The following is a 23145-nucleotide window of genomic DNA, read 5'->3' on the forward strand; positions in this document are numbered from 1 at the left end:
ATTTCCCACACATATTACACAACCTACGTTTACCAACTACACACATTGCTGACTGTGTGTTTACATAGCACTCCTTCTCTTTCCCTCTCCCGTGCTCTCTCTCACACACACACAAACACATGCTGTGGTCTGTATTTACATAGTAATTCATACTCACACTCAGACACGCACACACACGGATACACAGACACACAGACGGATACACACACACCCTATAGAGAGGTCAGTAGTGCTGAGAGATTAATTAGCTGCACCATTAAGAGCATCTTGACTGGCTGCATCACCACTTGGTATGGCAATGGCATCCGACCGCAAGGCGTTACAGAGGGTGGTGCGTATGGTCCTGTACATCACTGGGGCCTACCTCCCTGCCATTCAGGACCTCTATATCAGGCAGTGTCAGAGGAAGGCCCTAGCAAAGACTCCAGCCACCCAAGACACAGACTGTTCGCTCTGCTACCTCACAGCAAGCGGTACCGATGCACCAAGTCTGGAACCAACAGGACCCTGAACAGCTTCTATCCCCAAGACACAAGTTAACCAAATTGCTACCCGGACTATCTGCATTGACATATGTGATGACCCTTTTTTACTGTTTATTATCGATCCTGTTGCCTAATCACTTTACCCATACCTATATGTACAGTACATAGCTACCTAAATTACCTCATACCACTGCACATCGATACTGGTACCTTGTGTACATAGCCAAGTTATCATTCATTACTCATTGTGTATTTATTTGTTGTGTTATTATTTTTATATATTTTTCCCTCTACATTTTTGGGATGGGCCCTGTTTACGAAGCATGTGACAAATAAAAGTAGATTTTATTAAATTCAATTTTATTTCACACACACACACACACACACACACACACACACACACACACACACACACACACTCTCCCTGTCCATCTCTCCCCACCCCCATGCTCAGCTCTGGATAAATGGGAATCCTGTCCCTCTCACCAGTAGCAGGAAGAACCATTCCGGACCCACATTCCTCCGAGAGCGAGTGAGGGAAAGAGAGAGGGAGAGGAAGAGAGACGGGAAGAGAGGGGAGGACAGAGGGGAAAATGCAAAGAGGGTAGGAAGACTGAGGGAAAAATAGGGGGAGTGGGAAGGGCGGAGAGGGTTAGGAGAGAGGTGAGAGAGAAAAGGGGCAGGGGAGCAAGGAGAGGCAGAGGACAGGGTGTCAGAGACAGAGATGGGGCTAAGAGGTGGAGAGAGGGTAGAGCAGGATTTCCCCAGGATGAAGCAGACAGATAGGGAACCATTGTGTGTCCTACGAGGGTAAGGGACCCACTCCATACAGGAGAGAGAGAGGGGGAGACAGAGATGAATAGAGAGCGAGAGAGAGGAAGAGAAAAGAAGGAGGCAAGAGAGAGATGGCGTGGGGAAAGGTGTTGAAGAGAATGAATGAGGGAGAAATAAGAGGAAGACGGGGGCATGCTGGTGTACCTCTAAAACAGCAGGCTATATGGACACATGTATTTTTGCCTATGTATGTATTACTGTGCGGCACACTTCATTTTTGTTCTGATTGGTCTTCTAGTCTGTTTCTAGTCTCTGTGTTAGTCTGTCTGACTTTGACTGTCGAAACGTAAGTCTGTCTGCATCCTCTCCGTGTTTGTTTCTGCACTCCTCTGCATACAATGTAGATGCTGTTATAAATGTAGATGCTAAAATAAGTCTGTCCCTCATGCAGATGGTATCTCAATACGAGTCTGTTTGTCTTTCTGTCTCTAGCAGTCTTTCTATGCACTTCCCTGACCCTCTGTCTGTCCCCGTCGGTTCTCCTGTCCGTTCCCTGTCTGTCCGTCCCCCTGTCTGACCCCCTATCTGTCTCCGCCTGTGTCAGTGCAGTCAGCCAGTCACTTACTTGGGGTGTTTGTTGAACATGACAGGGAGGAACTCATCGACAGGTAGCATCTTGCTGAAGGCCTGAGCAGCCAGCAGCTTCCTGGCACCCTGCGCTGACAGGGCATAGCCCAGCGTCCAATAAGAGTAGTCAGCCTCCACCAGGTTATTAACCCCTTCCACCGAACGCTCCGGTTGGTGCACCTGCATACGCTTACGCCCTACATAGCTGCAGGAGAGAGAGAGAGAACGATAGATGGAATGAATTATACATAAGCCCAAAGTGTAGAATTACACATCATAACAATGCTACTTGTAGACTTATTTCTTACATGAGATCCCAGTCCAGCTGGGCCTTCTCTACTTCCTCTATGATGGTCATCATTCGTCTCTTAAACCTGGGCTCAAAGCGCACGTCATCCTCCAGCACCAGCACCTTGGAAAGACCACGCTCCGCCATCTGACAACGGCACAGAGAATAGGTTGGAGGTCACAAATCCGCAAGAGGACACAACCACTGATAGGATAGGGGATCTGCATCCATCTATCGTAAGGACAGTATGATTAGTTCAGCGTACCTGTACCCAGGTGGAGTGGTGGCTGAGGAAGCAGCCTATCTCTCCTCTGGTTAGAACACGGCCAGAGTACGGGTCCTGATAACCTGGAATCATCTCTATACCCAATGCCTGCAGCTGAGAAGAGTTCAGAGCCCTGAGAGAGAGAGAAGGAGAGTGAGAGAGAGAGAAAGAGAGGGATTGTGATCGATGAACAGAGAACTCATTTAAACCATAGTGTCCCATGCAGCTATGCAGTCCTGTGTGTGTGTGCGTGTGCGTGCGCGTGTGTGCGTGTGCGTGTGCGCGTGCGCGTGCGTGTGCGTGTGTGTGTGTGTGTGTGTGTGTGTGCGTGTGTGTGCGTGTGTGTGTGCGAGAGAGAGAGACCTACTTGCCGTCCACTGCGTCAGTGATGGTGGCCTGCAGACCCAGAGAGGCCATGGTGCTCAACATCCTCTGTCTCCTGTCCAGACGACGTTTCAGATTAATCAGGAATATCTGAAACGAAGGGAGGGAAGGAAGGGGGAGAGAAGATGTGAGCAATCAGGAGGAAGAGGGGGAGTAATCAGAGTAGGAAAGTTGTTGGAAAAAAGGGGAGAGACACGGGGGTAATGGATGAAGGAACAGGAAGTAAGAGCAGGAAAGGGAGGGTGAGAAATATATAATATATAAATATAATATAGTCAATATAAATAGTTCCTCTAAACCAGGGGTGGGCAATAAATTAGGCTTGAGGGCCACATTGGGATCTCAGAATTAAGTGAAGGGATGCAGAGAATTTTTTCGGACAGATTTGTTTTGCAAAAGCAATTTGTGGGCCAGAAAAAGGAGCAGTTATTTGAAAACTTGTAGTTCCATGATCATTTCTATATACTTTCTATCTGGTTTCAGACGTTCAAGAGTGGCCTGGTGTCACGTCTACACCCACTCCTCCCTCCGGCGCTCAACGTCACTGGTTTACTAATACACCGGTCCTGGCAACCATCATTACGCACACCTGGCATCAATCATTATGCATACCTGCGCTTCATCATGAGGCACACCTGGATTCCATTACCTCACTCATTACCTCCCCTTTATCTGGCACTCCCTTAGGTTCATTCCCCAGACAGTATTCACTATGTGTTTCATGTCTGTATGCTACTCTTGTTTCTTGTATTGTGCCATGTTCCGTTTATTATAAAACTCACCACCTGCACTTGCTTCCCGAGTACCAGCGTCTACGATACAGAATACTGCCTCAACAAATGGAAGCAGCAGGAAATCAGGACATCTCCCAAATGGTTGATGAACAGGGATACCTACTTCGTCAACACCACGACCAGCTGGTGCAACTGGGGAAGGCTATGGAAGATGTGCTTCAGTCTTCAATGTCTCAAACATACCAGAGAGGCGTTGCCTTCAATTAGTGGAGGATACTCTGCCACCAGTCAACCCAGTACACCAGTCCATGTAACAGTCCGCCCAGGTCAGCGATGCCCTTCTGTCCCTCCCAGATAGATAAGACGGAACCCCCATCTAAATGCCGTGTCTCCCTATTCTAGTGCTCCCTCTATTTTGCGCAACAGATGGGAACCCCAACCACTGAAAGGTCCAAAGATGCCACGGTTATTTCTCTGCTGACTGGGTGGGCATTGGAGTGAGCTACGGCTGTCGAGGAGAGGAGGAGCTGGATTCGTATAAAGGGTTCATGACTCTGTTCAGAGGCATCTTCGATCATCCACCGGAGGGTAGAGAGGGGAGTGAGCACCTATTCCAACTATGTCAGCATGACCAGACCGCTGCAGAGTACGCCCTCACCTTCCAGACTGTAGCAGCAGCCAAAGGATGGAATGAGCCGTACGCTATTCAGAGGAGGACTGCGCGAGGAGGTCCAGACGGAACTGGCATGTGAAGACGACAACCTCTCCTTGGACGTACTCATTGCGATGGCCATCTGTCTGGACAACCTACATTGGGAGCATCGGTACCCTCATCAGTTCTCTCCCTCCCTCAGTGACCACTCTGTATCAGATTCTGAACCCATGGAAGTAGGGGTCACACGCCTCCCTGTGGCTGAACAACGTAGATGGAAACAGCTGGGGCTCTGTCCCTATTGTGGTGAAGGAGGGCAGCAGCTTCAGTCGTGTCCGTTATGTCCGAACTCGGGATCCACGAGAGTAGAGAGACGGTCATGTGATCTTCTACCTCCTGGGGCTGCTGTGTGTATTCCCATCTGCATCATTTTCTGCCAGACCCTTGTGTCAATCTACAGTGCTAGTGGATTCCGGTGCCAAGGGGAACTTTATTGACCAGACCCTTGCCTCCTCTCTCAACATCACCTCATACCCGCTCTCCTATCTGTTTCTTGTTCAAGCCCTGGATAACTGATCACTATGATCCGGAACCATTACACACATCACCACACCACTCACCCTCACTGTGGAGTCCACTCATCAGGAAAACATTCCTTTCTAACAATTAGTGATCCAGTTCACAAGATCATCCTCGGCCTCCTATGGCTCCAATGCCATAACCCCACCATCTCATGGTCGAGAATGAAAATCACGGACTGGGCACCCGAATGTGGAGGACCTGCCATCTCTCTTGAATCATATCCCCTGTGGTCTGGGAAGTACAGTGCCTTGCGAAAGTATTCGGCCCCCTTGAACTTTGCGACCTTTTGCCACATTTCAGGCTTCAAACATAAAGATATACAACTGTATTTTTTTGTGAAGAATCAACAACAAGGCTGGGGCTGAATAATTTTGCACGCCCAATTTTTCAGTTTTTGATTTGTTAAAAAAGTTTGAAATATCCAATAAATGTCGTTCCACTTCATGATTGTGTCCCACTTGTGGTTGATTCTTCACAAAAAATACAGTTTTATATCTTTATGTTTTATTATCTTTATTTATTAACAACAGAAATCTCATAATTAAAATTCCTCAAACATACAAGTATTATACACCATTTTAAAGCTAAACTTCTTCTAAAATCCAGCCACTGTGTCAGATTTCAAAAAGGCTTTACGGCGAAAGCACACCATGCGATTATGTTAGGACAGTGCCATGCCACAAAAAACCATACAGACATTTTCCAGTGTCATAAAAGTCAGAAATTGAGTTAAAATTAATCACTAACCTTTGATGATCTTCATCTGGTGGCACTCCCAGGACTCCATGTTACGCAATAAATGTTTGTTTTGTTCGATAAAGTGAATCTTTATGTCCAAAAACCTCAGTTTAATTTGACGCTTTATGTTCAGTAATGCATTGTCTCAAACAAACATCTGGTGAAATTGCATAGAACCAAATTAAATTACAGAAATACTCAAACATTGATGAAAGATACAAGTGTTATACATAGGATTAAAGAAACTTCTTGTTAATCCAGCCGCTGTGTCAGATTTCAAAAAGGCTTTAAGGTGAAAGCACACCATGTGATTATGTTAGGACAGCGCCAAGCCACAAAAACCATACAGACATTTTCCAGCCAAGGAGAGGTGACAAAAGTCAGAAATAACGTTAAAATGAATCACTTACCTTTGATCTTCATCTGGTGGCACTCCCAGGACTCCATGTTACACAATAAATGTTTGTTTTGTTCGATAAAGTTCATCTTTATGTCCAAATACCTAATTTTTGTTTGCACGTTTAGTTCAGTAATCCATATGCCCAAAGCGCGGGCACAACTTCCATACGAAAAGTCAAAAAAGTTTGATTAAAGTTCGTAGAAACATGTCAAACGATGTCTATAATCAATCCTTATGATCTTTTAATCATAAATATTCAATATTATTTCAACCAGACAACAGTGTTGACAATAGAAAAGAAAGATAACCAACGACGCGCTCACGGCCACACGCGATAAACAACTCATGACTTTCAGCTAAGCCACTTACTCTGAGTGCTCTTATTCTCACCCCTTTCACAATAGAAGCCTAAAACAACTTCTAAAGACTGTTGACATCTACTGGAAGCCTTAGGAAGTGCAATCTGACCCACAGACACTGGATAGGCATTTACCTGAAAACTACAAACCTCAGAATTCCTGGTTGGATTTTTCTCAGGTTTTCACCTGCCATATGAGTTCTGTTAAACTCATAGACCTTATTTTAACAGTTTTGGGAACTTTAGAGTGCTTTCTATCCAAATCTACTAATTACATGCACATCCTAGCTTCTGGGTCTGAGTAACAGGCAGTTTACTCTGGGCAAGCTTTTCATCCAAACTTCCCAATGCTGCCCCCTATCCCAAACAGGTTTTAAACCACCCCCGGGCCAGATTGAATGGTCTCGCGGGCCGTGTCTGTATATTGCCCACCCCTGCTCTAAACAGTCAGGGCCAGTGTCTTACTGTACCTCATCAAAGCCCATCTTGTCCTGCGGCATCTCGGGATTGTACAGGTACTCTGAGGGTGCTATGCTGTGATCAACTGTAGAAACAGAGGAGTTAGAGTTAATACAGCAGAGTGGGATCAGAGAGAGTATGTCCTCTAGTGTCAAACTGGTTTATTTACCATTCTCATGAGCAGAGAGAAATGCTGAGGGGGGAAGGAAAGAGAACTAGAGTTAGCAGAGAGGAAGAGGCGAAGCGAGAGGGTTTAGTGACAAATTTGGTCAACAAAAAATGCAATTGCTAATATCCTACTTGGGGCTTATTTGATTGAACAGATGTTTCGTGATGGTTAGGTTATGAATGTTCTGTTTGTCTGTTGCCAGTTCGTCTTGTCAAGCTTACCAGCGTGTTTTCCGAGTTCCTGTTTTTCCTAGTCCACCTGGTTTTGACCTCTTGCCTGACCATTCTGCCTGCCCCTGACCACAAGCCCGCCTGCAACCCTGTACCTTCTGGACTCTGACCTGGTTATGACCTCTTGCATGTGCTCGACCTGCCCCTTGTTGCTCAATAAGTATCAGAGACTCGAACCACCTACCACCTGCCTCCTGTGTCTGCATCTGGGTCTCGCCTTCAGTTGTTATAGTACGAACTGGCCATGACTGACCCAGCAGATGAAGACCAGCTCCGTCACGCTGTCTCCCTGCAGGGAGCCACCATTAAAAAACATGAGGAGCTTCTCCTCATGGAATCCCCTCACGTCCCTGTTGTGTTGGGATTCTCTTGGCTCCAAAAGCACAATCCCGTTATTGACTGAACCATGGGTTCAATCCTGTGTTGGAGCCCGTTCTGTCACTCCCACTGCCTTAAAGCGGCGCAGCCACCCCCGAGGCATCCTCCTCGGTGTTTAAGTAAAGCCTCGGATTTCTCTGCTGTTCCCACAGAGTACCATGATCTCCTGGAGGTATTCAACAAGGCTCATGCTACCTCTTCACATCGTCCCTATGATTGTGCCATTGACCTCCTCCCGGACACCACACCGCCTCGAGTTCGGCTATATTCCCTATCCGGCCCCGAGACCAAGGCCATGGAGGAGTACATTGAGAACTCTCTGGTTGCTGGGAGCATTCGTCCTTCTGCATCACCTGCCAGCGCAGGATTTTTCTTTGTGAAAATGGACAAGACCCTATGTCCATGCATCAACTACCGGGGCCTCAATGACATCACGATTAAGAATCGTTACCCCCTGCCACTCCTCTCCTCTGCTTTCGAACCTCTCCAGGGGGATACCATCTTTCCAAGTTGGACCTTTGGAATATCAACCATCTCGTCCGGATACGTGAGGGGACGAGTTGAAGATGCCTTTCAACACGGCCAGTGGACACTTTGAGTATCTGGTCATGTCGTTTGGGCTCACTGTTTTCCAGGCCCTGGTCAACAATGTGATCCATGACATGCCATGCTGAATCATTTTGTGTTTGTCTACCTCGTTGACATCCTTGTTTTCTCCGGTCTGCCCAAGAACACGTCTGACAAGTCCTTCAGCGCCTCCTGGAGAACCAGTTGTTTGTGAAGGCTGAGAAGTGCGAGGTTCACCGCTCTATTATCTCCTTTCTGGGATACGTCATCGCTGAAGGAAATGCCAAGATGTGAGAGTGGTGGTGTATTGGCCCCAACCCACGTCCAGAGTGCAACTGCAATGTTTCCTGGGGTTTGCTAATTTCTACCGCCACTTCATCCGGCTCTACAGCACACTGGCGGCTCCCCTCTCTACACTCACTTCTCCCAAGGTACCGTTCACATGGTCTCCAGCGGTTGACAGGGCTTTTGTGGATCTTAAGCATTGGTTCACTACTCCCCCATCCATCCGGACCTGTCCCGTCAGTTTGTGGTTGAGGTTGATGCTTCTGATGTTGGAGTGGGAGCCATCCTGTCCCAGAAATCTGCCCTGGACCAAAAGCTCCATACCTGTGCTTTCCTGTCCCATCGTCTCAACTCCGCTGAGAGAAACTATGATGTGGGTAACCACGAACTTCTGGCGGTCAAGATGGCGCTGGAGGAGTGGAGGCACTGGCTGGAAGGTGCGGAACATCCATTTTGGTTTGGACCGGCCATAAGAATTTGGAATATCTCCACACAGACAAGCGCCTTAACTCTAGGCAGGCCTGTTGGGCTCTGTTATTCACTAGGTTCAACTTCACCATCTCCTACCGCCAATGGTCTAAGAATGTGAAGCCAGATGCTATCTCTCGCCTGTACAGTTCCGCTGCCACACCCTCTGACTCTGAGACCATCCTCCCTACCTCATGCCTTGCGGCTTCAGTTGTCTTGTCTCCTGTCAAACACTGGCCTTCCTCTGGCAATGCTTCTAGTGGCCCACTATGGTTCCTGATGCCTCTGCCTTCGTCACTGCATGCACGGTATGTGCCCAGAATAAGACTCCGCAGAAAGCTCCGCTGGGCCTCCTTCAACCACTGCCCGTTACTTATTGCCCCTCGTTTTCTCTGGATTTTGTCACTGGGCTTCCTCCGTCTGATGGCAACACCGTTATCCTAACACCTCTCCCCAAACTACCATCAGCTCATGGTGCAGCACATCTTCCGGATCTATGGACCCCCAGTGAACATGGTCTCCAACCGGGGTCTTCAGTTCTCTTCCCGGTTCTGGACCCTTATTGGATTGTCGGCCAGCCTGTCCTCCAGATTTCATCCCCAGTCCAACGGCCAGTCGGAGCGAGCGAACCATGACCTGGAAACAACACTACGGTGTCTCGTCTCAACCAACCCCACTACCTGGAGCCAACAACTGGTCTGGGTGGAGTATGCCCGGAAACACTCTTCCCTGCTCGGCCAGTGGACTCACACCATGGAGCACTCAAAAGGGGAATCAGTCCCGCTATTCTTGGAGCAAGAACAGGAAGTCAACATACCCTCGGCCCAGGTGTTCGTCCGCTGGAAAAGAGCTTGGGCCGCTCTTCTCAAGACCAACTCCAGGTATTGTCGACAAGCGGACCGCTACTGGACTCCGGCTCCCCGTTATCGTCTTGGGCAGAGGGTATAGCTATCAACATGGGACTTGCCCCTCCGGGTGGAGTCCCACACACTGTCCCCCCTGTTTCATTGGTCCCTTCACCATTTTTAGAGTCCTTAGTCCCACTGCTGTTTGTTTTCTATTACCCTGTACCCTCCATATACACCCTACTTTTCATATGTTCAGGATTAAGCCCTTGTCTCACAGCCCTTTATCTTCTGTTTCCATGCCCACCCCCCCTCCCCGTGTCATCGATGGCCATCTGGCGTACACGGTGAGAAGCCTCCTGAGTGTTCGACCACGGGGCAGGGGTTTCCAGTACCTGGTTGACTAGGAGGGCTATGGCCCGGAGGAGAGGGTGCTGGGTTCCCGCTAAGGACACCCTGGTCAACCAGATATGCACCCAGGTAGGATGCCAGGTGGTGACCCTGGGGGGAGGGTACTGTCACACCCTGTTCGGGTTCACCTGTCCTTGTTATTGTGTCCATCTCCCTCCATGTGTCACCCATCTTGCCTATTACCCTCAGTGTATTTATACCTGTGTTCTCTGTATGTCTGTTGCCAGTTCGTCTTGCCTTGTCAAGTCAACCAGCGTGTTTTCAGAGTACCTGTTTTTCCTAGTCTGTTTTTTCTAGTCCTCCCGGTTTTGACCTCTTGCCTGCCCTGACACTGAGCTCGCCTGCCTGACCATTCTGCCTGCCTCTGACCTCGAGCCTGCCTGCCACCCTTTACCGTTTGCACTCTGACTTGGTTATGAACTCTTGTCTGTCCTCGACCTGCCTCTTGCCTGCCCCTTGTTGCTCAATAAATATCAGAGACTCAAACCATCTGCCTCCTGTGTCTGTATCTGGGTCTTGCCCTGTGTCGTTATAACGAATGCACTATATAAATGGACGCAAGTGGCATTTCGTCAACTTGAAAAAACAACTTCATATTGGAGTTGTGGCTGTTTACAAGTGTATCTGCTCTCTAATAGACTAGAATGGTCTCGCCTCTTCCCGCCATCTTTGAGGACATGTATTTCCATTGTTAGAGTAGTCACTTGACTATCTTGTCAATATAATAGATACTCTTTGGAGTTAGTAAAGCACTGCAGCAGGCCTGAGACAGAAAGAAGTAGTGATGGGCTATAGATGCTTAAACTATTAACTGCTATTCCGGTGATAAGCATCAGGGTTAAGGATAGGTTTTTGCTTAAGGGTTAGGGTTAAGTTCAGGGTTAAGGCTTGGGTCAGTGTTAGTGGACCATCTGTAGGGGACTGTGTTATTTAGAGAGGTATGTGTGTGTTTGTCATAGGTGTGTGTGCTTACTCATGGCCTCAGCGATGGTGTGTGTGAAGCTCTCCTTCTCGTCGTCAACATTCTGCGAGGCCTTCAGAGGAACCGGTAGGAAGCCATAGTGCTCTCTGTTACACACGTACATCTGCACATCTGGAAACAAACACAGTCACACAGAGTTCATCAACAACACACTGATACACACATACACCTGGACATCTGGAAACAAACACAGTCACACAGAGTTCATCCAACAACACACTGATACATACATACACCTGGACATCTGGAAACAAACACTGCTATACACAAACACTACAATGATTGTATCAGCGAAGTACATGCTGGTAGACAGCCTACAGACTCGCACAGCTAAGCATACACAATGTCTCATATCACCACAGTATTTAAAGGAAGATACAGTAAGCACAAGGATATACAACTGACGGAATATATACAACAATGTCTTGGCCTTGTGATTTGAAGCAATCCGGAGCAATTTTTTGGGAGAGGCTGGTGATCCTCTGTGGCCGAATCACGCTCTCTGTTGTAATGTTTTGAAGGATTGTATTTGTTTTTGTGTAGACAAGAGTAGTTGTATGGTTTTGGCGAGTTCAATTCGGTTTACTTTGGCTTCCGCAGGCCTATTGGACACCTATGGTTTTGTGTATAAGTAACTTAGGCACTTTAGTGTACATACATACCATGTCTATACATACCATGTCTACATATTCATTCAATAACATGTACCATTTGTGGGTATTAGGGCCTCTTCTGAAAGGTAACTAAGAACTTGATGTCTGACAGGTTCAATCACTCATGATCAGTATCATTCTGTGGTCACTGGTCATCATCATATTCCTGTAGCATTTCACAGATGGATTCAGTTAGTATTGTCTCGGTTATTACCTATGCTTAGAGCACGTCAATGGTTGTATTGAATTGTTTAATGCCCTAACCAATGGAAGAAACACTTAAAAGAACATAGCCCGTGTGTGTGTCAATGTGTGTGAGAGTTGTGTGCGTGCGTATGAGAGAGAGAGACAGTGAGATGTGAGTAAGTGTGTGACATTACTGTGTTTTTAGTACGTGTTTGTGCATTCCTGTTATGTGTGTGATAGTTCTGCTGGTACTCTAACGATCATTAGCCACAACAATTAAATCAAATCAAATGTTATTGGTCACATACACGTGTTTGCGGGTGTAGCGAAATTATTGTATAATTACACACATTCAGTCAAGTAATAAAGTCACACATCTGGTCAACATCAATTACCCAGCCTGCCTTGTTTCCCTCATTTAAACACCTGATCGGTTATTTTGTAAAACATGCCTTTAGCACAAGACATAGTATTAGCGGTTGTTTCTGAACCAGGCTATATGACTGTAAGCTTACACAGTTGTTACGTGGGTAGGGTAGCTATAGTGTGAGGGCTATGTTTTACAACACATCCAATAACATGGACGAGGATTTCGTTTCTGGACAGGCTCATGGTGACCACACGTGGCGGGGTTGAAGGGATGGGGGGCGATTGGGGTTGGGGGTGTGTGTTGAACTCTGACCTGCCTGCCGGGCAGAGAAGGAGAACACCATGATGTCATCGAAGGCCCAGCTGTAGTCAGGGTGAGGGGGGTAGAAGGCCAGCTCCCGGCTGGCGCCACGCCTCAGGTCCAGCAGGAAGGTAGAGTGCACCATGGGTACAGCGAAGCAACCCAGACGCTTCCACTCCCTGATTGGCTGGTAGTCAGGGGTACGTTTGTAGTAACCCTGGGGGAGAGAAATGGAGAAAGATGAAGATAGAAGGAGACAGAGAGAGAATTTAAAATGTGAAGGGCTAAGGGGTACCGAGTGCTATGAGGTCCCAAATGGTAATTGGAATGACTTTAATTGCCACAGTGAAGAGGTGACAAAGAGAGTAATGATGTGGTCTCTATTAGGCTGTTTACCTGTGGGGTGATGCCACACCAGAAGTTAGAGTAGAGAGAGCGTGACTCTAGCATGGGAGCTACCAGAGTCAGGTTCTCAGCCATGAGCAGGTTGAGAATCTTTGGGTTGGTCAGCAGGTTATCACCGTCTGCAAACTAGATACGGAGAGAGACAGAGCAGGATACCGCATAAACACACAGAATATAATCTAACAAACATCTAGTATTGCAGGTATACAGTCTCATGAAACCAGAGACAGAAAGCAGGTATCATCATTCACATACAATAATGCGGCTAACTAATGTTACACTGAAATGTAACACATGTAATCTCATAGGTATATTATGAACTCAGTCTCACCAGTACGTAATCTGCCCAGCGTTCCCGTGCTGCCTTAAGAGCAGCCTGCCTCAGTTTCATCACATGGTTGAAGCGGGACGGAGGCCAGTGCTTGGGCCCCCACTCATCAGTATAGGACCTGAGGACATGACAGAGAGCTTTACTTTCAGTGTCTCATATTCACCATGTACTGATGAGCAGTGGACTTCAAAGATGCATAACATTTAAGAATGTGAACCAGACTAGATGGTGTGGTGAGATGCCCTGAGTCTGGGGAGGGGAGGTTGGCTGGGAGGGGGTAAAGTAGACTTACTTGGGCTCCTCCATAGGTCTCCACTCCACATAGTGGTACTGGTCCTGAGCCTGCTTCAGCCACTCCCTCAGCATGGCTGTGCTGTTGTCCACACTGTGGTCTGTCGCTGCCCTGACACACAACATATTATGGGACACTATATTAACACAATGTAATGCACAAACAAGGTAATGCAGTGCCAACTCACTGTTGCCCTAATATTTTTCATTATTTAAAAAAACTGCAGAAAATGTGGTGTTTCTATGTCACAGTTTTGTTATATTTCAGGCTTGTGTAATATAAAGTGTAATATTGTGATGCAAACTCGAAATTGAATACATTTCAACTCTATATCTGACATGATACAGGTGTCTTCTTTGTTTAAGCTCATAACCATGTGTCTGAGGCGTATACAGTTTGTTTGAAAGCAGATTTATTTAAGACTACCAAGAAACACTGACCCTGATTTAGCCCACTGCAATATAAAAAGAAACATGATGAGAGTGTCAACATAACACATCAAGGTAATATGTCGACATGATACAGCAACATAGCTGATATACTGTGTGTAGGATCAGAACACACGCACACACACAGTGTCCTGTGTAAATCAGGTCTGGCAGACAGTTTGGAAAGCTATAAGGTGGAAAGGCTGTAAGTACAAACCACAGAGAGTAAAAAGAGCAACAAACAAACAGGCCAGAGTGTACAGTACAGTACTGCAGCTGGAACACCTCAACCCTCCTTACTGACACTGCTGCCACTGTCTGCACACCGTTTGCCTGTCCTTACACACACCTACCCCAACTCTGTCATAGACTCATCCAGTCACACATTCACCCTGTCTTTCTCACCCATGCTATCACACTATCACTTCTACAGAGTTGTGGCCTCACAGTAATAGCCTATGACCTTGAGAGGGTATCTATAGTACAACTTCAACATAATCAAGTAAATCTAACCTGCTTCCCTCTCTCTCTGCACCTAATACAGTATGCGCTTAATGGAGGAAAGGTCAATAGAGAGAGAGAGCGAGACCAGTGTATCTGTAGAGGTCGCAGTGCCACTGCTGGCACACATACTCACACACACACACACACTGGAGTTTTCCACTGCTTGCTGTAATATTCCCGACCATAACCTCTCCAGACAAACTCATTCCCTACTATGTTGGAGTGCAGACAGACCAGAGATAGCAGTGTATAAACACACATTTTACAAAACCGCTGTTAACACTGTCCACCGTGAGATAACACTGTAGACAGAATTCATTACACACACCCAGTTCAGAGATAACAATATTGACATCTGTGACACACACACACACAGGTCCAGAGAGAGAGAGAGAGAGCGAGAGAGATCTCTCAGCAGCACTAACAGATTTCCAGACAGACAGCGCCAGTCCAGCTGGAGAAAGAACGTAGGCCTGAAGGACCACAGGGGCAATCATGGGGTTAATAACAGCCCTTTCACAATGTGTGTCCCAGTGTGTGTGTTCGTTCATGTTTGAGCCTGTGTAAGGAGGTATACAGTGCCTTCAGAAAGTATTCATTTCCACATTGTTACAAAGTGGGATTAAAATCGCTAGAAAAATTTAAATACTTGTACAAAAATTATTACAAATAAAACACTACTATATCTTGATTAGATTAGTACTCAATACACATTAGAATCCCCTTTGGCAGTGATTATTGCTGTGAGTCTTTCTGGGTAAGTCTCTAAGAGCATTGCACACCTGGATTGTACAATATTTGCACATTATACTTTAAAACATTCTTCAAGATCTGTCAAGTTGGTTGTTAATCATTGCTATACATTTTCAAGTCTTGTCATAGATTTTCAAGACGATTTACCTGTAACTAGGCCACTCAGAAACATTCAATGCCGTCTTGGTAAGCAACTCCAGTGTATACTTGGCCTTGTGTTTTAGGTTATTGTCCTGCTGAAATGTGAATTTATCTCCCAGTGTCTGTTGGAAAGCAAAGTGGAACATGTTTTCCTCTAGGATTTTGCCTGTGCTTAGCTCTAATCCATGTATTTTTATCCTATAAACTCCCTAGTCCTTGCCAATGAGAAACATACCCATAACATGATGCAGCCAACACGATTGAAAATATGAAAAGTGGTATTCAGTGATGTGTTGAAATGTGCCCCAAACATAATGCTTTGTATTCAGGAAATATAGTGAATTGCTTTTCCACATTTGTTGCAGTTTTACTTTAGTGCCTTATTGCAAACAGGATGCATGTTTTGGAATATTTGTATTCTGTACAGGCTTCCTTCTTTTCACTCTGGCTATTAGGTTAGTATTGTTAGTATTGTGGAGTAACTACATGTTGTTGATCCATCCTCAGTTTTCTCCAATCACAGCCATTAAACTCTGTAACTGTTTTAATGTCTCCATTGGTGTCACGACTCCTACCGAAGGTGGCTCCCCTTCCTGTTCGGGTGGCACTCGGCGGTCGTCGTCACCGGCCTACTAGCTGCCACTGATCCCTTTTCCCCTCTCTGTTTATTGGTTTCACCTGTTTTGTGTGTAGGCTGATTAGTCAGGCTATGTTAGCCAGTAGGCCCGCCTGCTCTTTGTGAGGGATTGTTTTGTGTTGCTACTGTGCAAATTTGAGGTTGACGTGTTTGTCGTTCTTGGGCTTTTCTCCAGACTGTTTGAGTCCCCGTGTTTGGGGCATTTGTTTTGTTGTGCACCCTGTGTTTCGTGGGGAGGCTTATGTTCGCCTTGTGTGCAATTAAAGGCACTACGCTGTACTCTCTGCTTCCTGCGCCTGACTCCGCACCCACTACGCCCAGAGCGTTACAATTGGCCTCATGTTGAAATCCCTGAGCGTTTTCCTTCCTCTCCGGCAACTGAGTTAGGAAGGACGCCTGTATAGGCTGGGTGTATTGATATACCATCCAAAGTGTAATAAAAATATCTTCACCATGCTCAAAGGGATATTCAATGTTTGCTTTTTTAGTTTTACTGATCTACCAATAGGTGCCCTGGTCTGTGTGGTTGAATCTGTGTTTGAAATTCACTGCTCAACTGAAGGACCTTACAGATACTTGTATGTATGGGGTACAGAGATGAGGTAGTCATTCAAAAATCATGTTAAACACTATTATTGCACACAGAGTGAGTCCATGCAACTTATTATGTGACTTGTTAAGCACATTTCTACTCCTGTACTTATTTAGGTTTGCCATAACAAAGGGGTTGAATACTTATTGACTCAAGACATTTCAGCTTTTCACTTATTAATTTGTAAAAATGTAATAAAAATAATAATTCCACTTTGACATTATTGTGTGAAGGCCTAGGACAAACGAATCCAGGCTGTACAACACAACAAAATGTGGAAAAAGTCAAGGTGCATGAATACTTTCTGAAGGCATTCAGACCCTTTGCTCTGAAACTCAAAATTGAGCTCTGGTGCATCCTGTTTCCATTGATCATCCTTGAGATGTTTCTACAATTTGATTGGAGTCCACCTGTGATAAATTCAAAAGATTGGACATGATTTTGAAAGGTACACACCTGTCTATATAAGGTCCCACAGTTGACAGTGCATGTCAGAGCAAAAACCAAGCCATGAGGTTGAAGGAATTGTCCGTAGAGCTCTGAGACAGGATTGTGTGTGTTTTTGCTTTGTCATTATGGGGTGTGTAGATTGATGAGGGAAAAAACACGATTTAAATACATTTTAGAATAAGGATGTAACATAACAAAGTGTCGGAAAAGTCAATGGGTCTGAACACTTTCAGAATGCACTGTACATGTTTTATGATCATGTCAGCAGTGGTTTACGTGTGGTTGTGTGTGTGTGTGTTGCAGAAACATGGGAAGAGAGGTCTAATGAAATTAGCGAGTGTGTGTGTTTGCACATAAATGGGTATGTGGGCGTAAGCTGTTAAGAACTTCATTAGGGTAGGGGCAGCATTCGGAATTTTGTATGAAAAGCGTGCCCAAATTAAACTGCCTGCTCAGGCCCATAAACTAGGATATGCATATGAGTAGATTTGGATAGGAAAACACTCAAATGGTTAAAATAATGTCTGTGAGTATAACAGAACTGATATGGCAGGCGAAAACCCGAGGAAAATCCAACCAGGAAGTACTATTATTTTGAAAGGCTGTTTTTCCATTGAAAGCCTATCCACCATACAAAGACTTAGGACCCAGTTCACAATCTCTATGGCTTCCTCAAAATGTGACCAGTCTTTCGGCATTGTTTCAGGCTTTTACTCTGAAAAATATAGATACACTTTCAATGAGAGGACAGTGGAAATTTCCATCCATGAACCAAGCACGTGATCGGGAGTGTGTATTTCTTGTTTACCTTTTCCATTGACGAAGCTTTTGTCTGGTTGAAATATTATTGATTATTTATGACAAAAACAACCTAAGGATTGATTTTAAACATTGTTTGACATGTTTCTACTCTCTTTTATTGTACTTTTTTGACTTTTCGTCTTGGTTTTGAGAGCGCGCACTGTGCCTTTGGAGTTCTGAACAAAATGCACCAACAAAACGGAGGTATTTGGACATAAAGATGAACTTTATTGAACAAAATGAACATTTGTTGTCTAACATGGAGACCTGGGAGTGCCACCAGATGAAGATCAAAGGTAAGTGATTAATTTTAATGCTATTTCTGACTTTTGTGACACCCTCCTTGGTTGGAAAATGGCTGTATGGGTTTCTGTGGCTTGGAGCTGACCTAACATAATCGCAAAGTGTGCTTTCGCTGTAATGCCTTTTTGAAATCTGACACAGCGGTTGCACTAAGGAGAAGTTTATCTGTATTCGTATGTTTAATACTTGTATCATTTATCAATGTTTATAATGAGAATTTCTGTAATTTGATGTGGCTCTGCACTTTCACTGGATGTTTGTTTGAGACAATGCATTTCTGAACACAACATACCAATTTCAAATGAGGTTTTTGGGCATAAAGATTAACTTCATCGAACAAAACACACATTTATTGTGTAACATGAAGTCCTGTGAGTGCCATCTGATGAAGATCAAAGGTTAGTGATGAATTTAAATCGCTATTTCTGACTTTGTGAGCCCTCTTCTTGGCTGGAAAATGGCTGTATGGTTTTCTGTGACTAGTTGCTGACCTAACATAATCGTTTGGTGTGCTTTCGCCGTAAAGCCTATTTGAAATTGGACACTGTGGCTGGATTTACAAGAAGTTTATCTTTAAAATGGTGTAAAATACTTCATATAATTTTAATTATGTGATTTCTGTTTTGTTTTTTATTTGGCGCCCTGCAATTTCACTGGCTGTTGTCGAGGTGGGACACTAGCGTCCCACTTGTACCAGAGAGGTTAAGGTAAAAACACCTGACTTGGAGGTAATGAGCGGATGTGCATGTGCACATGTTTTTTCAACCACAAAATTGCTGCAGGAAATGCATATGTTGGTACATTACTTTTTCAAATGAAAGACGTGGATTTGTGAAAAAGTCCAAAACAGAGGAGCTTCGATATGTTCTGTATATGAGGATGCGTGTATGTGCAGGTGTGTGTGTGTGTGTTTTGCGAGTGAGCATTCTGGAGCATGTTTGAATTTCATTACGTTGTTCCCTTCCTTATACAAGTCTGTGGGGCACACTGACAAATATGTCAGAAGGATTGTATCTCATACCTTAGGAAAACGTAAACTTATTTAGTAAATTCCTCACCACGCTTATTAAAACAAAACAGAAACAAACAGATGACCACGCTAAGGTTTGGTTTCCACATTCCCCACTAAAATGTTAACACAATTCTAGGAGGAGCCTATTCAACCATGTAGCAGTTGAAGGTTTCTGACTGTTCTTCATTCTTCACTAAGCCCCTCTGAGCCGTAACACACAGCTCACATGGAGGGCTGTACAGGCAGAGGATAGGCAGGCACATGTCTATCTTTCACTTCTGTGTCTCTACCTACAGTTTGAGGTGAATCTCCATCATTCCATCTCCTCTCTCCATCTCCTATTCCACACATGCATGTCCTGTTTCCAGGAGGATTTATCCTTTCCAGGCCTCTCAATGTCCAGGGAGTGTCCAGAGCAGCAGCTTGAGTCCCTGTGTGTCCCCTGTCTCCCAGGCTGCCTGGTCATCCCCACATCCCCCTAACCACACTCACATGCACTGCAGCCAAGCCTGGAAGTCAATAGCAATGATGTGTGAAAGGAAAAAATGAATGTGCTTGTGGGATACTGTGTATATCTTAAAGTGTATTCATAAGTGCACATAGTGCACGTGTCTTAGCGCTCCTGTGAATGTGTGTGTACTGTACATGTGAGAGAGAGTGTTGAGTCCTGCCAACTTTTGTAGGTGTTTAACCCTTTACGCTAGTGGGAATTGGCCTACTGTATATGAATAGGGCTAAATATACATGTTTCTGACAGAAGAAATATGAAAAGCATATGCAGAAGCATGGTAGAAATGACAAGAGAACAGTTTGGAGATTATAGGAAAATTATTAGACCAAAGTTGAGGAGAGTTCACCTGACACAAGACTGAATACAAACATTACACTGTTGATTTATATGTGCATTTTACATTTATTGTACTTTTCACCGTATTTGTTGATAACGAAATCTGAAAATACTCTGGATACATTCAGTAACACAATAAGAATATTCCTGGAAAATGTGAGGTAGGTGAAAAGTAAGAGGGGGAAATGACAAGGGTTTGAGTGAGAGGTCTAACGGGTGTCTCCAAGTGGTCACAAACCTCTCCATAGTGTGCACAGTTCCTACGTCATTTCACTGCACTTTTATGCCTCAAAGAAGAGTCTTCAACTATAAGGTGCTTTTATGAGCTCTCCTAGCTGTGACTTTGAGGAACTAGAGCAAGAACACTTGTAGTTGTGTTGAACACAACCCCATCCCCGCCATCACACAACTATGGTTGTTGTTTATGCAATCCAAAAACGGCCATTTTAAATCTCAGTCTGGGTCAGGTGGGCATAATTTCAAAGCTTGTTATATTGCCAACATGACCAGTTACATTTTAAATACGATCTTACAGTTTTAGGCTTTCATGGGGCAATTCAAAGAAGCAGATGGTCAATTTGGTGCGCATGGAATTGAGTCACGAGATCATTCAGGTGCGTGTTCCACGACAAATGTTCTTCACAATAGATAAACAGACTCATTCTGTTCAGAACAACCCAGGGTATGACGCCATGTCATCACACATATTGATCATAAACATTGACACAGTATATGACATGAGTTTTATGATATGGAAATGTGAAGTCCTCTTAACTTAGAGCATTTCTCTCACTCAGACAACAAAACATTTGCAAAAGTTGCCCAATTAACTTCTTGTCGCTTGGAGTGATCAAGTTCAAAGCGTCCGTCAGTCAAAACCCATACAGAGCTGTGAAGCGCAGAGCCATTTATAGCATTTTACTGTACAGCTTCTCAGTGCCCAAATCTGCCATTTTCAACCCGTATGAGTGTAAAGTGTTAACAATTCAGGCTTTGAGGGTTTGGACTGAACACTGGTCCCCCCCTCCTTCTTTTCACTCATCTCTCACTTTATTCATTCACGCTGCCCTCTTGGAAGTTTCCAGTAACTCTCCAGCTCATTATCTTCAGGCCTGGAGCACTGCATCTCTGCTTTCTTTCTTTATGGTATGCATCTGGACAACACATGCTCCTAGGTTTCACCTACACATCCTTCCCCTCTCTTTCTCTCTCTCCATTCTCCATCCCTCTCTCCTTTATCTATGGGTCCCACTTGGACTGGCTATGCCATCATCAGTGAGGAAGGTGTGATTAGCTGACAGTGATCAATGGGAGGGGTCAGAAGGGTCACACCTGGTCCAAAAACACTCAACAAACACTTCAGTGAAAGTAACGAGGCCTAAAATCCTTCTAATGTATCTGGATTGGACATGACCTCGTACTGTAACTAGTGTTAACAGATATGCATCACTCTGTCTAAATTGTGTATGTGTGTAAGTCTGCAGTATCCCCCCTCCCCTCCCCAGGCTGACGTGGCTGAGGCAATGCATGCTGTCCTGGCAGGGAAGGGGGGGTGAGACCTATTAGCCGAATTACTCAGAACATTCACAGTCAACACGCCGCAGAATGGCCCATGCTCCTCCCCCTTAGAGCCTATACAGCACCTCATCCTCACACACATGACTTATCCATACACACTCTCAGTCAGGCCAAACAAGGTAACTTGCCAATATAATCTGTCAGAAGAATCTCTGTGTCCTTGCCCTCTGGGCAACCCACGCATACCCTTTCATCCATAAATTCACACTGTCCATTTCTACACACATTGAATGCCTTGCTCCATAACATGCAATTTCTCACATTTAGTCACCCACATGAAATACACAGACAGCTTTGAAATATACACTGAGTGTACAAAACGTTAGGAGCACCTTCCTAATATTGTCACGTTCTGACCTTTATTTCCTGTGATTTGTCATTATTTAGTATGGTCAGGGTGTGAGTTGGGGTGGGCAGTCTATGTTTGTTTTTCTATGATTTGGGTATTTCTATGTTTCGGCCTAGTATGGTTCTCAATCAGAGGCAGGTGTCATTAGTTGTCTCTGATTGAGAATCATACTTAGGTAGCCTGGGTTTCACTGTGTGTTTGTGGGTAATTGTTCCTGTCTCTGTGTTTGCACCAGATAGGGCTGTTTTTTTCCTCACATTTCTTGTTTTGTTAGTTTATTCATGTATAGTGTCTTTATTAAAGTACCATGAATAACCACCACGCTGCGTTTTGGTCCACCTCTCCTTCACCAAAAGACAATCATTACAAATATTGAGTTGCACCCTCCCCTTTTACCCTCAAAACAGCCTCAATTCATCAGGGTATGGACTAAACAAAGATTCAAAAGTGTTCCACAGGGATGCTGGCCCATGTTGACTCCAATGTCTCCCACAGTTGTGTTAAGTTGGCTGGATGTTCTTTGGGTGGTGGACCATTCTTGATACATAATGGGAACTGTTGAGTGTGAAAAACCCAGCAGTGTTGCAGTTATTGACACAAACCGGTGCACCTGGCACCTACTACCATACCCCATTCAAAGGTGCTATTTTGTCTTGTCCATTCACCCTCTGAATCCATGTCTCAATTCTCTCAAGGCTTAAACATCCTTCTTTAACCTGTCTCCTCCCCTTCATATGCACCGATTGAAGTGGATTTAATAAGTGATATCAATAAGGGACCATAGCTTTCACCTGGATTCACTTGGTCAGTCTATGTCATGGAAAGAGCAGGTGTTCCTTAATGTCTTGTACACTCAGTATATATTGTCACTATCACTCTCAAGCATAAACGCTCTCATCGATCTTAATATGCTCTCTGAAAACCCTAACCGCTGTCTTACTGCACATCTAGATGAATAACCTACTCAGTCATGTGTAGATAATTTCAAACTGATAGTAAATTATACAATCACAATCACTTTGTTTATAAGGGACAATAAGAAAGACAGATCGACTGAGAGAAAAAAAGAGAGAGAGCGAAGAGGTAGGGGGAGAGAGACGGGAGGGATAGAAGAGGGATGGATAGAGAATG

General features: G+C 44.9%; 1 protein-coding gene across 1 annotated transcript in view; it reads right to left on the reverse strand.

Annotated features, from left to right (window-relative positions):
• The window catches only part of LOC135512829 (procollagen galactosyltransferase 2-like), a 44260-nt gene that overhangs the window by 7158 nt on the left and 13957 nt on the right, over nucleotides 1-23145 (reverse strand). The window contains exons 2-11 of the mRNA XM_064935257.1: nucleotides 13620-13730; nucleotides 13328-13445; nucleotides 12988-13122; nucleotides 12604-12808; nucleotides 11074-11193; nucleotides 6759-6832; nucleotides 2808-2914; nucleotides 2441-2573; nucleotides 2195-2322; nucleotides 1885-2091 (exon numbers count right to left, since the gene is read on the reverse strand). Coding sequence (XP_064791329.1) covers nucleotides 1885-2091; nucleotides 2195-2322; nucleotides 2441-2573; nucleotides 2808-2914; nucleotides 6759-6832; nucleotides 11074-11193; nucleotides 12604-12808; nucleotides 12988-13122; nucleotides 13328-13445; nucleotides 13620-13730 — 1338 coding nt within the window. The remainder of the gene's footprint in view (nucleotides 1-1884; nucleotides 2092-2194; nucleotides 2323-2440; nucleotides 2574-2807; nucleotides 2915-6758; nucleotides 6833-11073; nucleotides 11194-12603; nucleotides 12809-12987; nucleotides 13123-13327; nucleotides 13446-13619; nucleotides 13731-23145) is intronic.

This window comes from Oncorhynchus masou, chromosome 24 (assembly GCF_036934945.1).
Source record: "Oncorhynchus masou masou isolate Uvic2021 chromosome 24, UVic_Omas_1.1, whole genome shotgun sequence".
NCBI classification, from domain to species: Eukaryota; Metazoa; Chordata; class Actinopteri; order Salmoniformes; family Salmonidae; genus Oncorhynchus; species Oncorhynchus masou.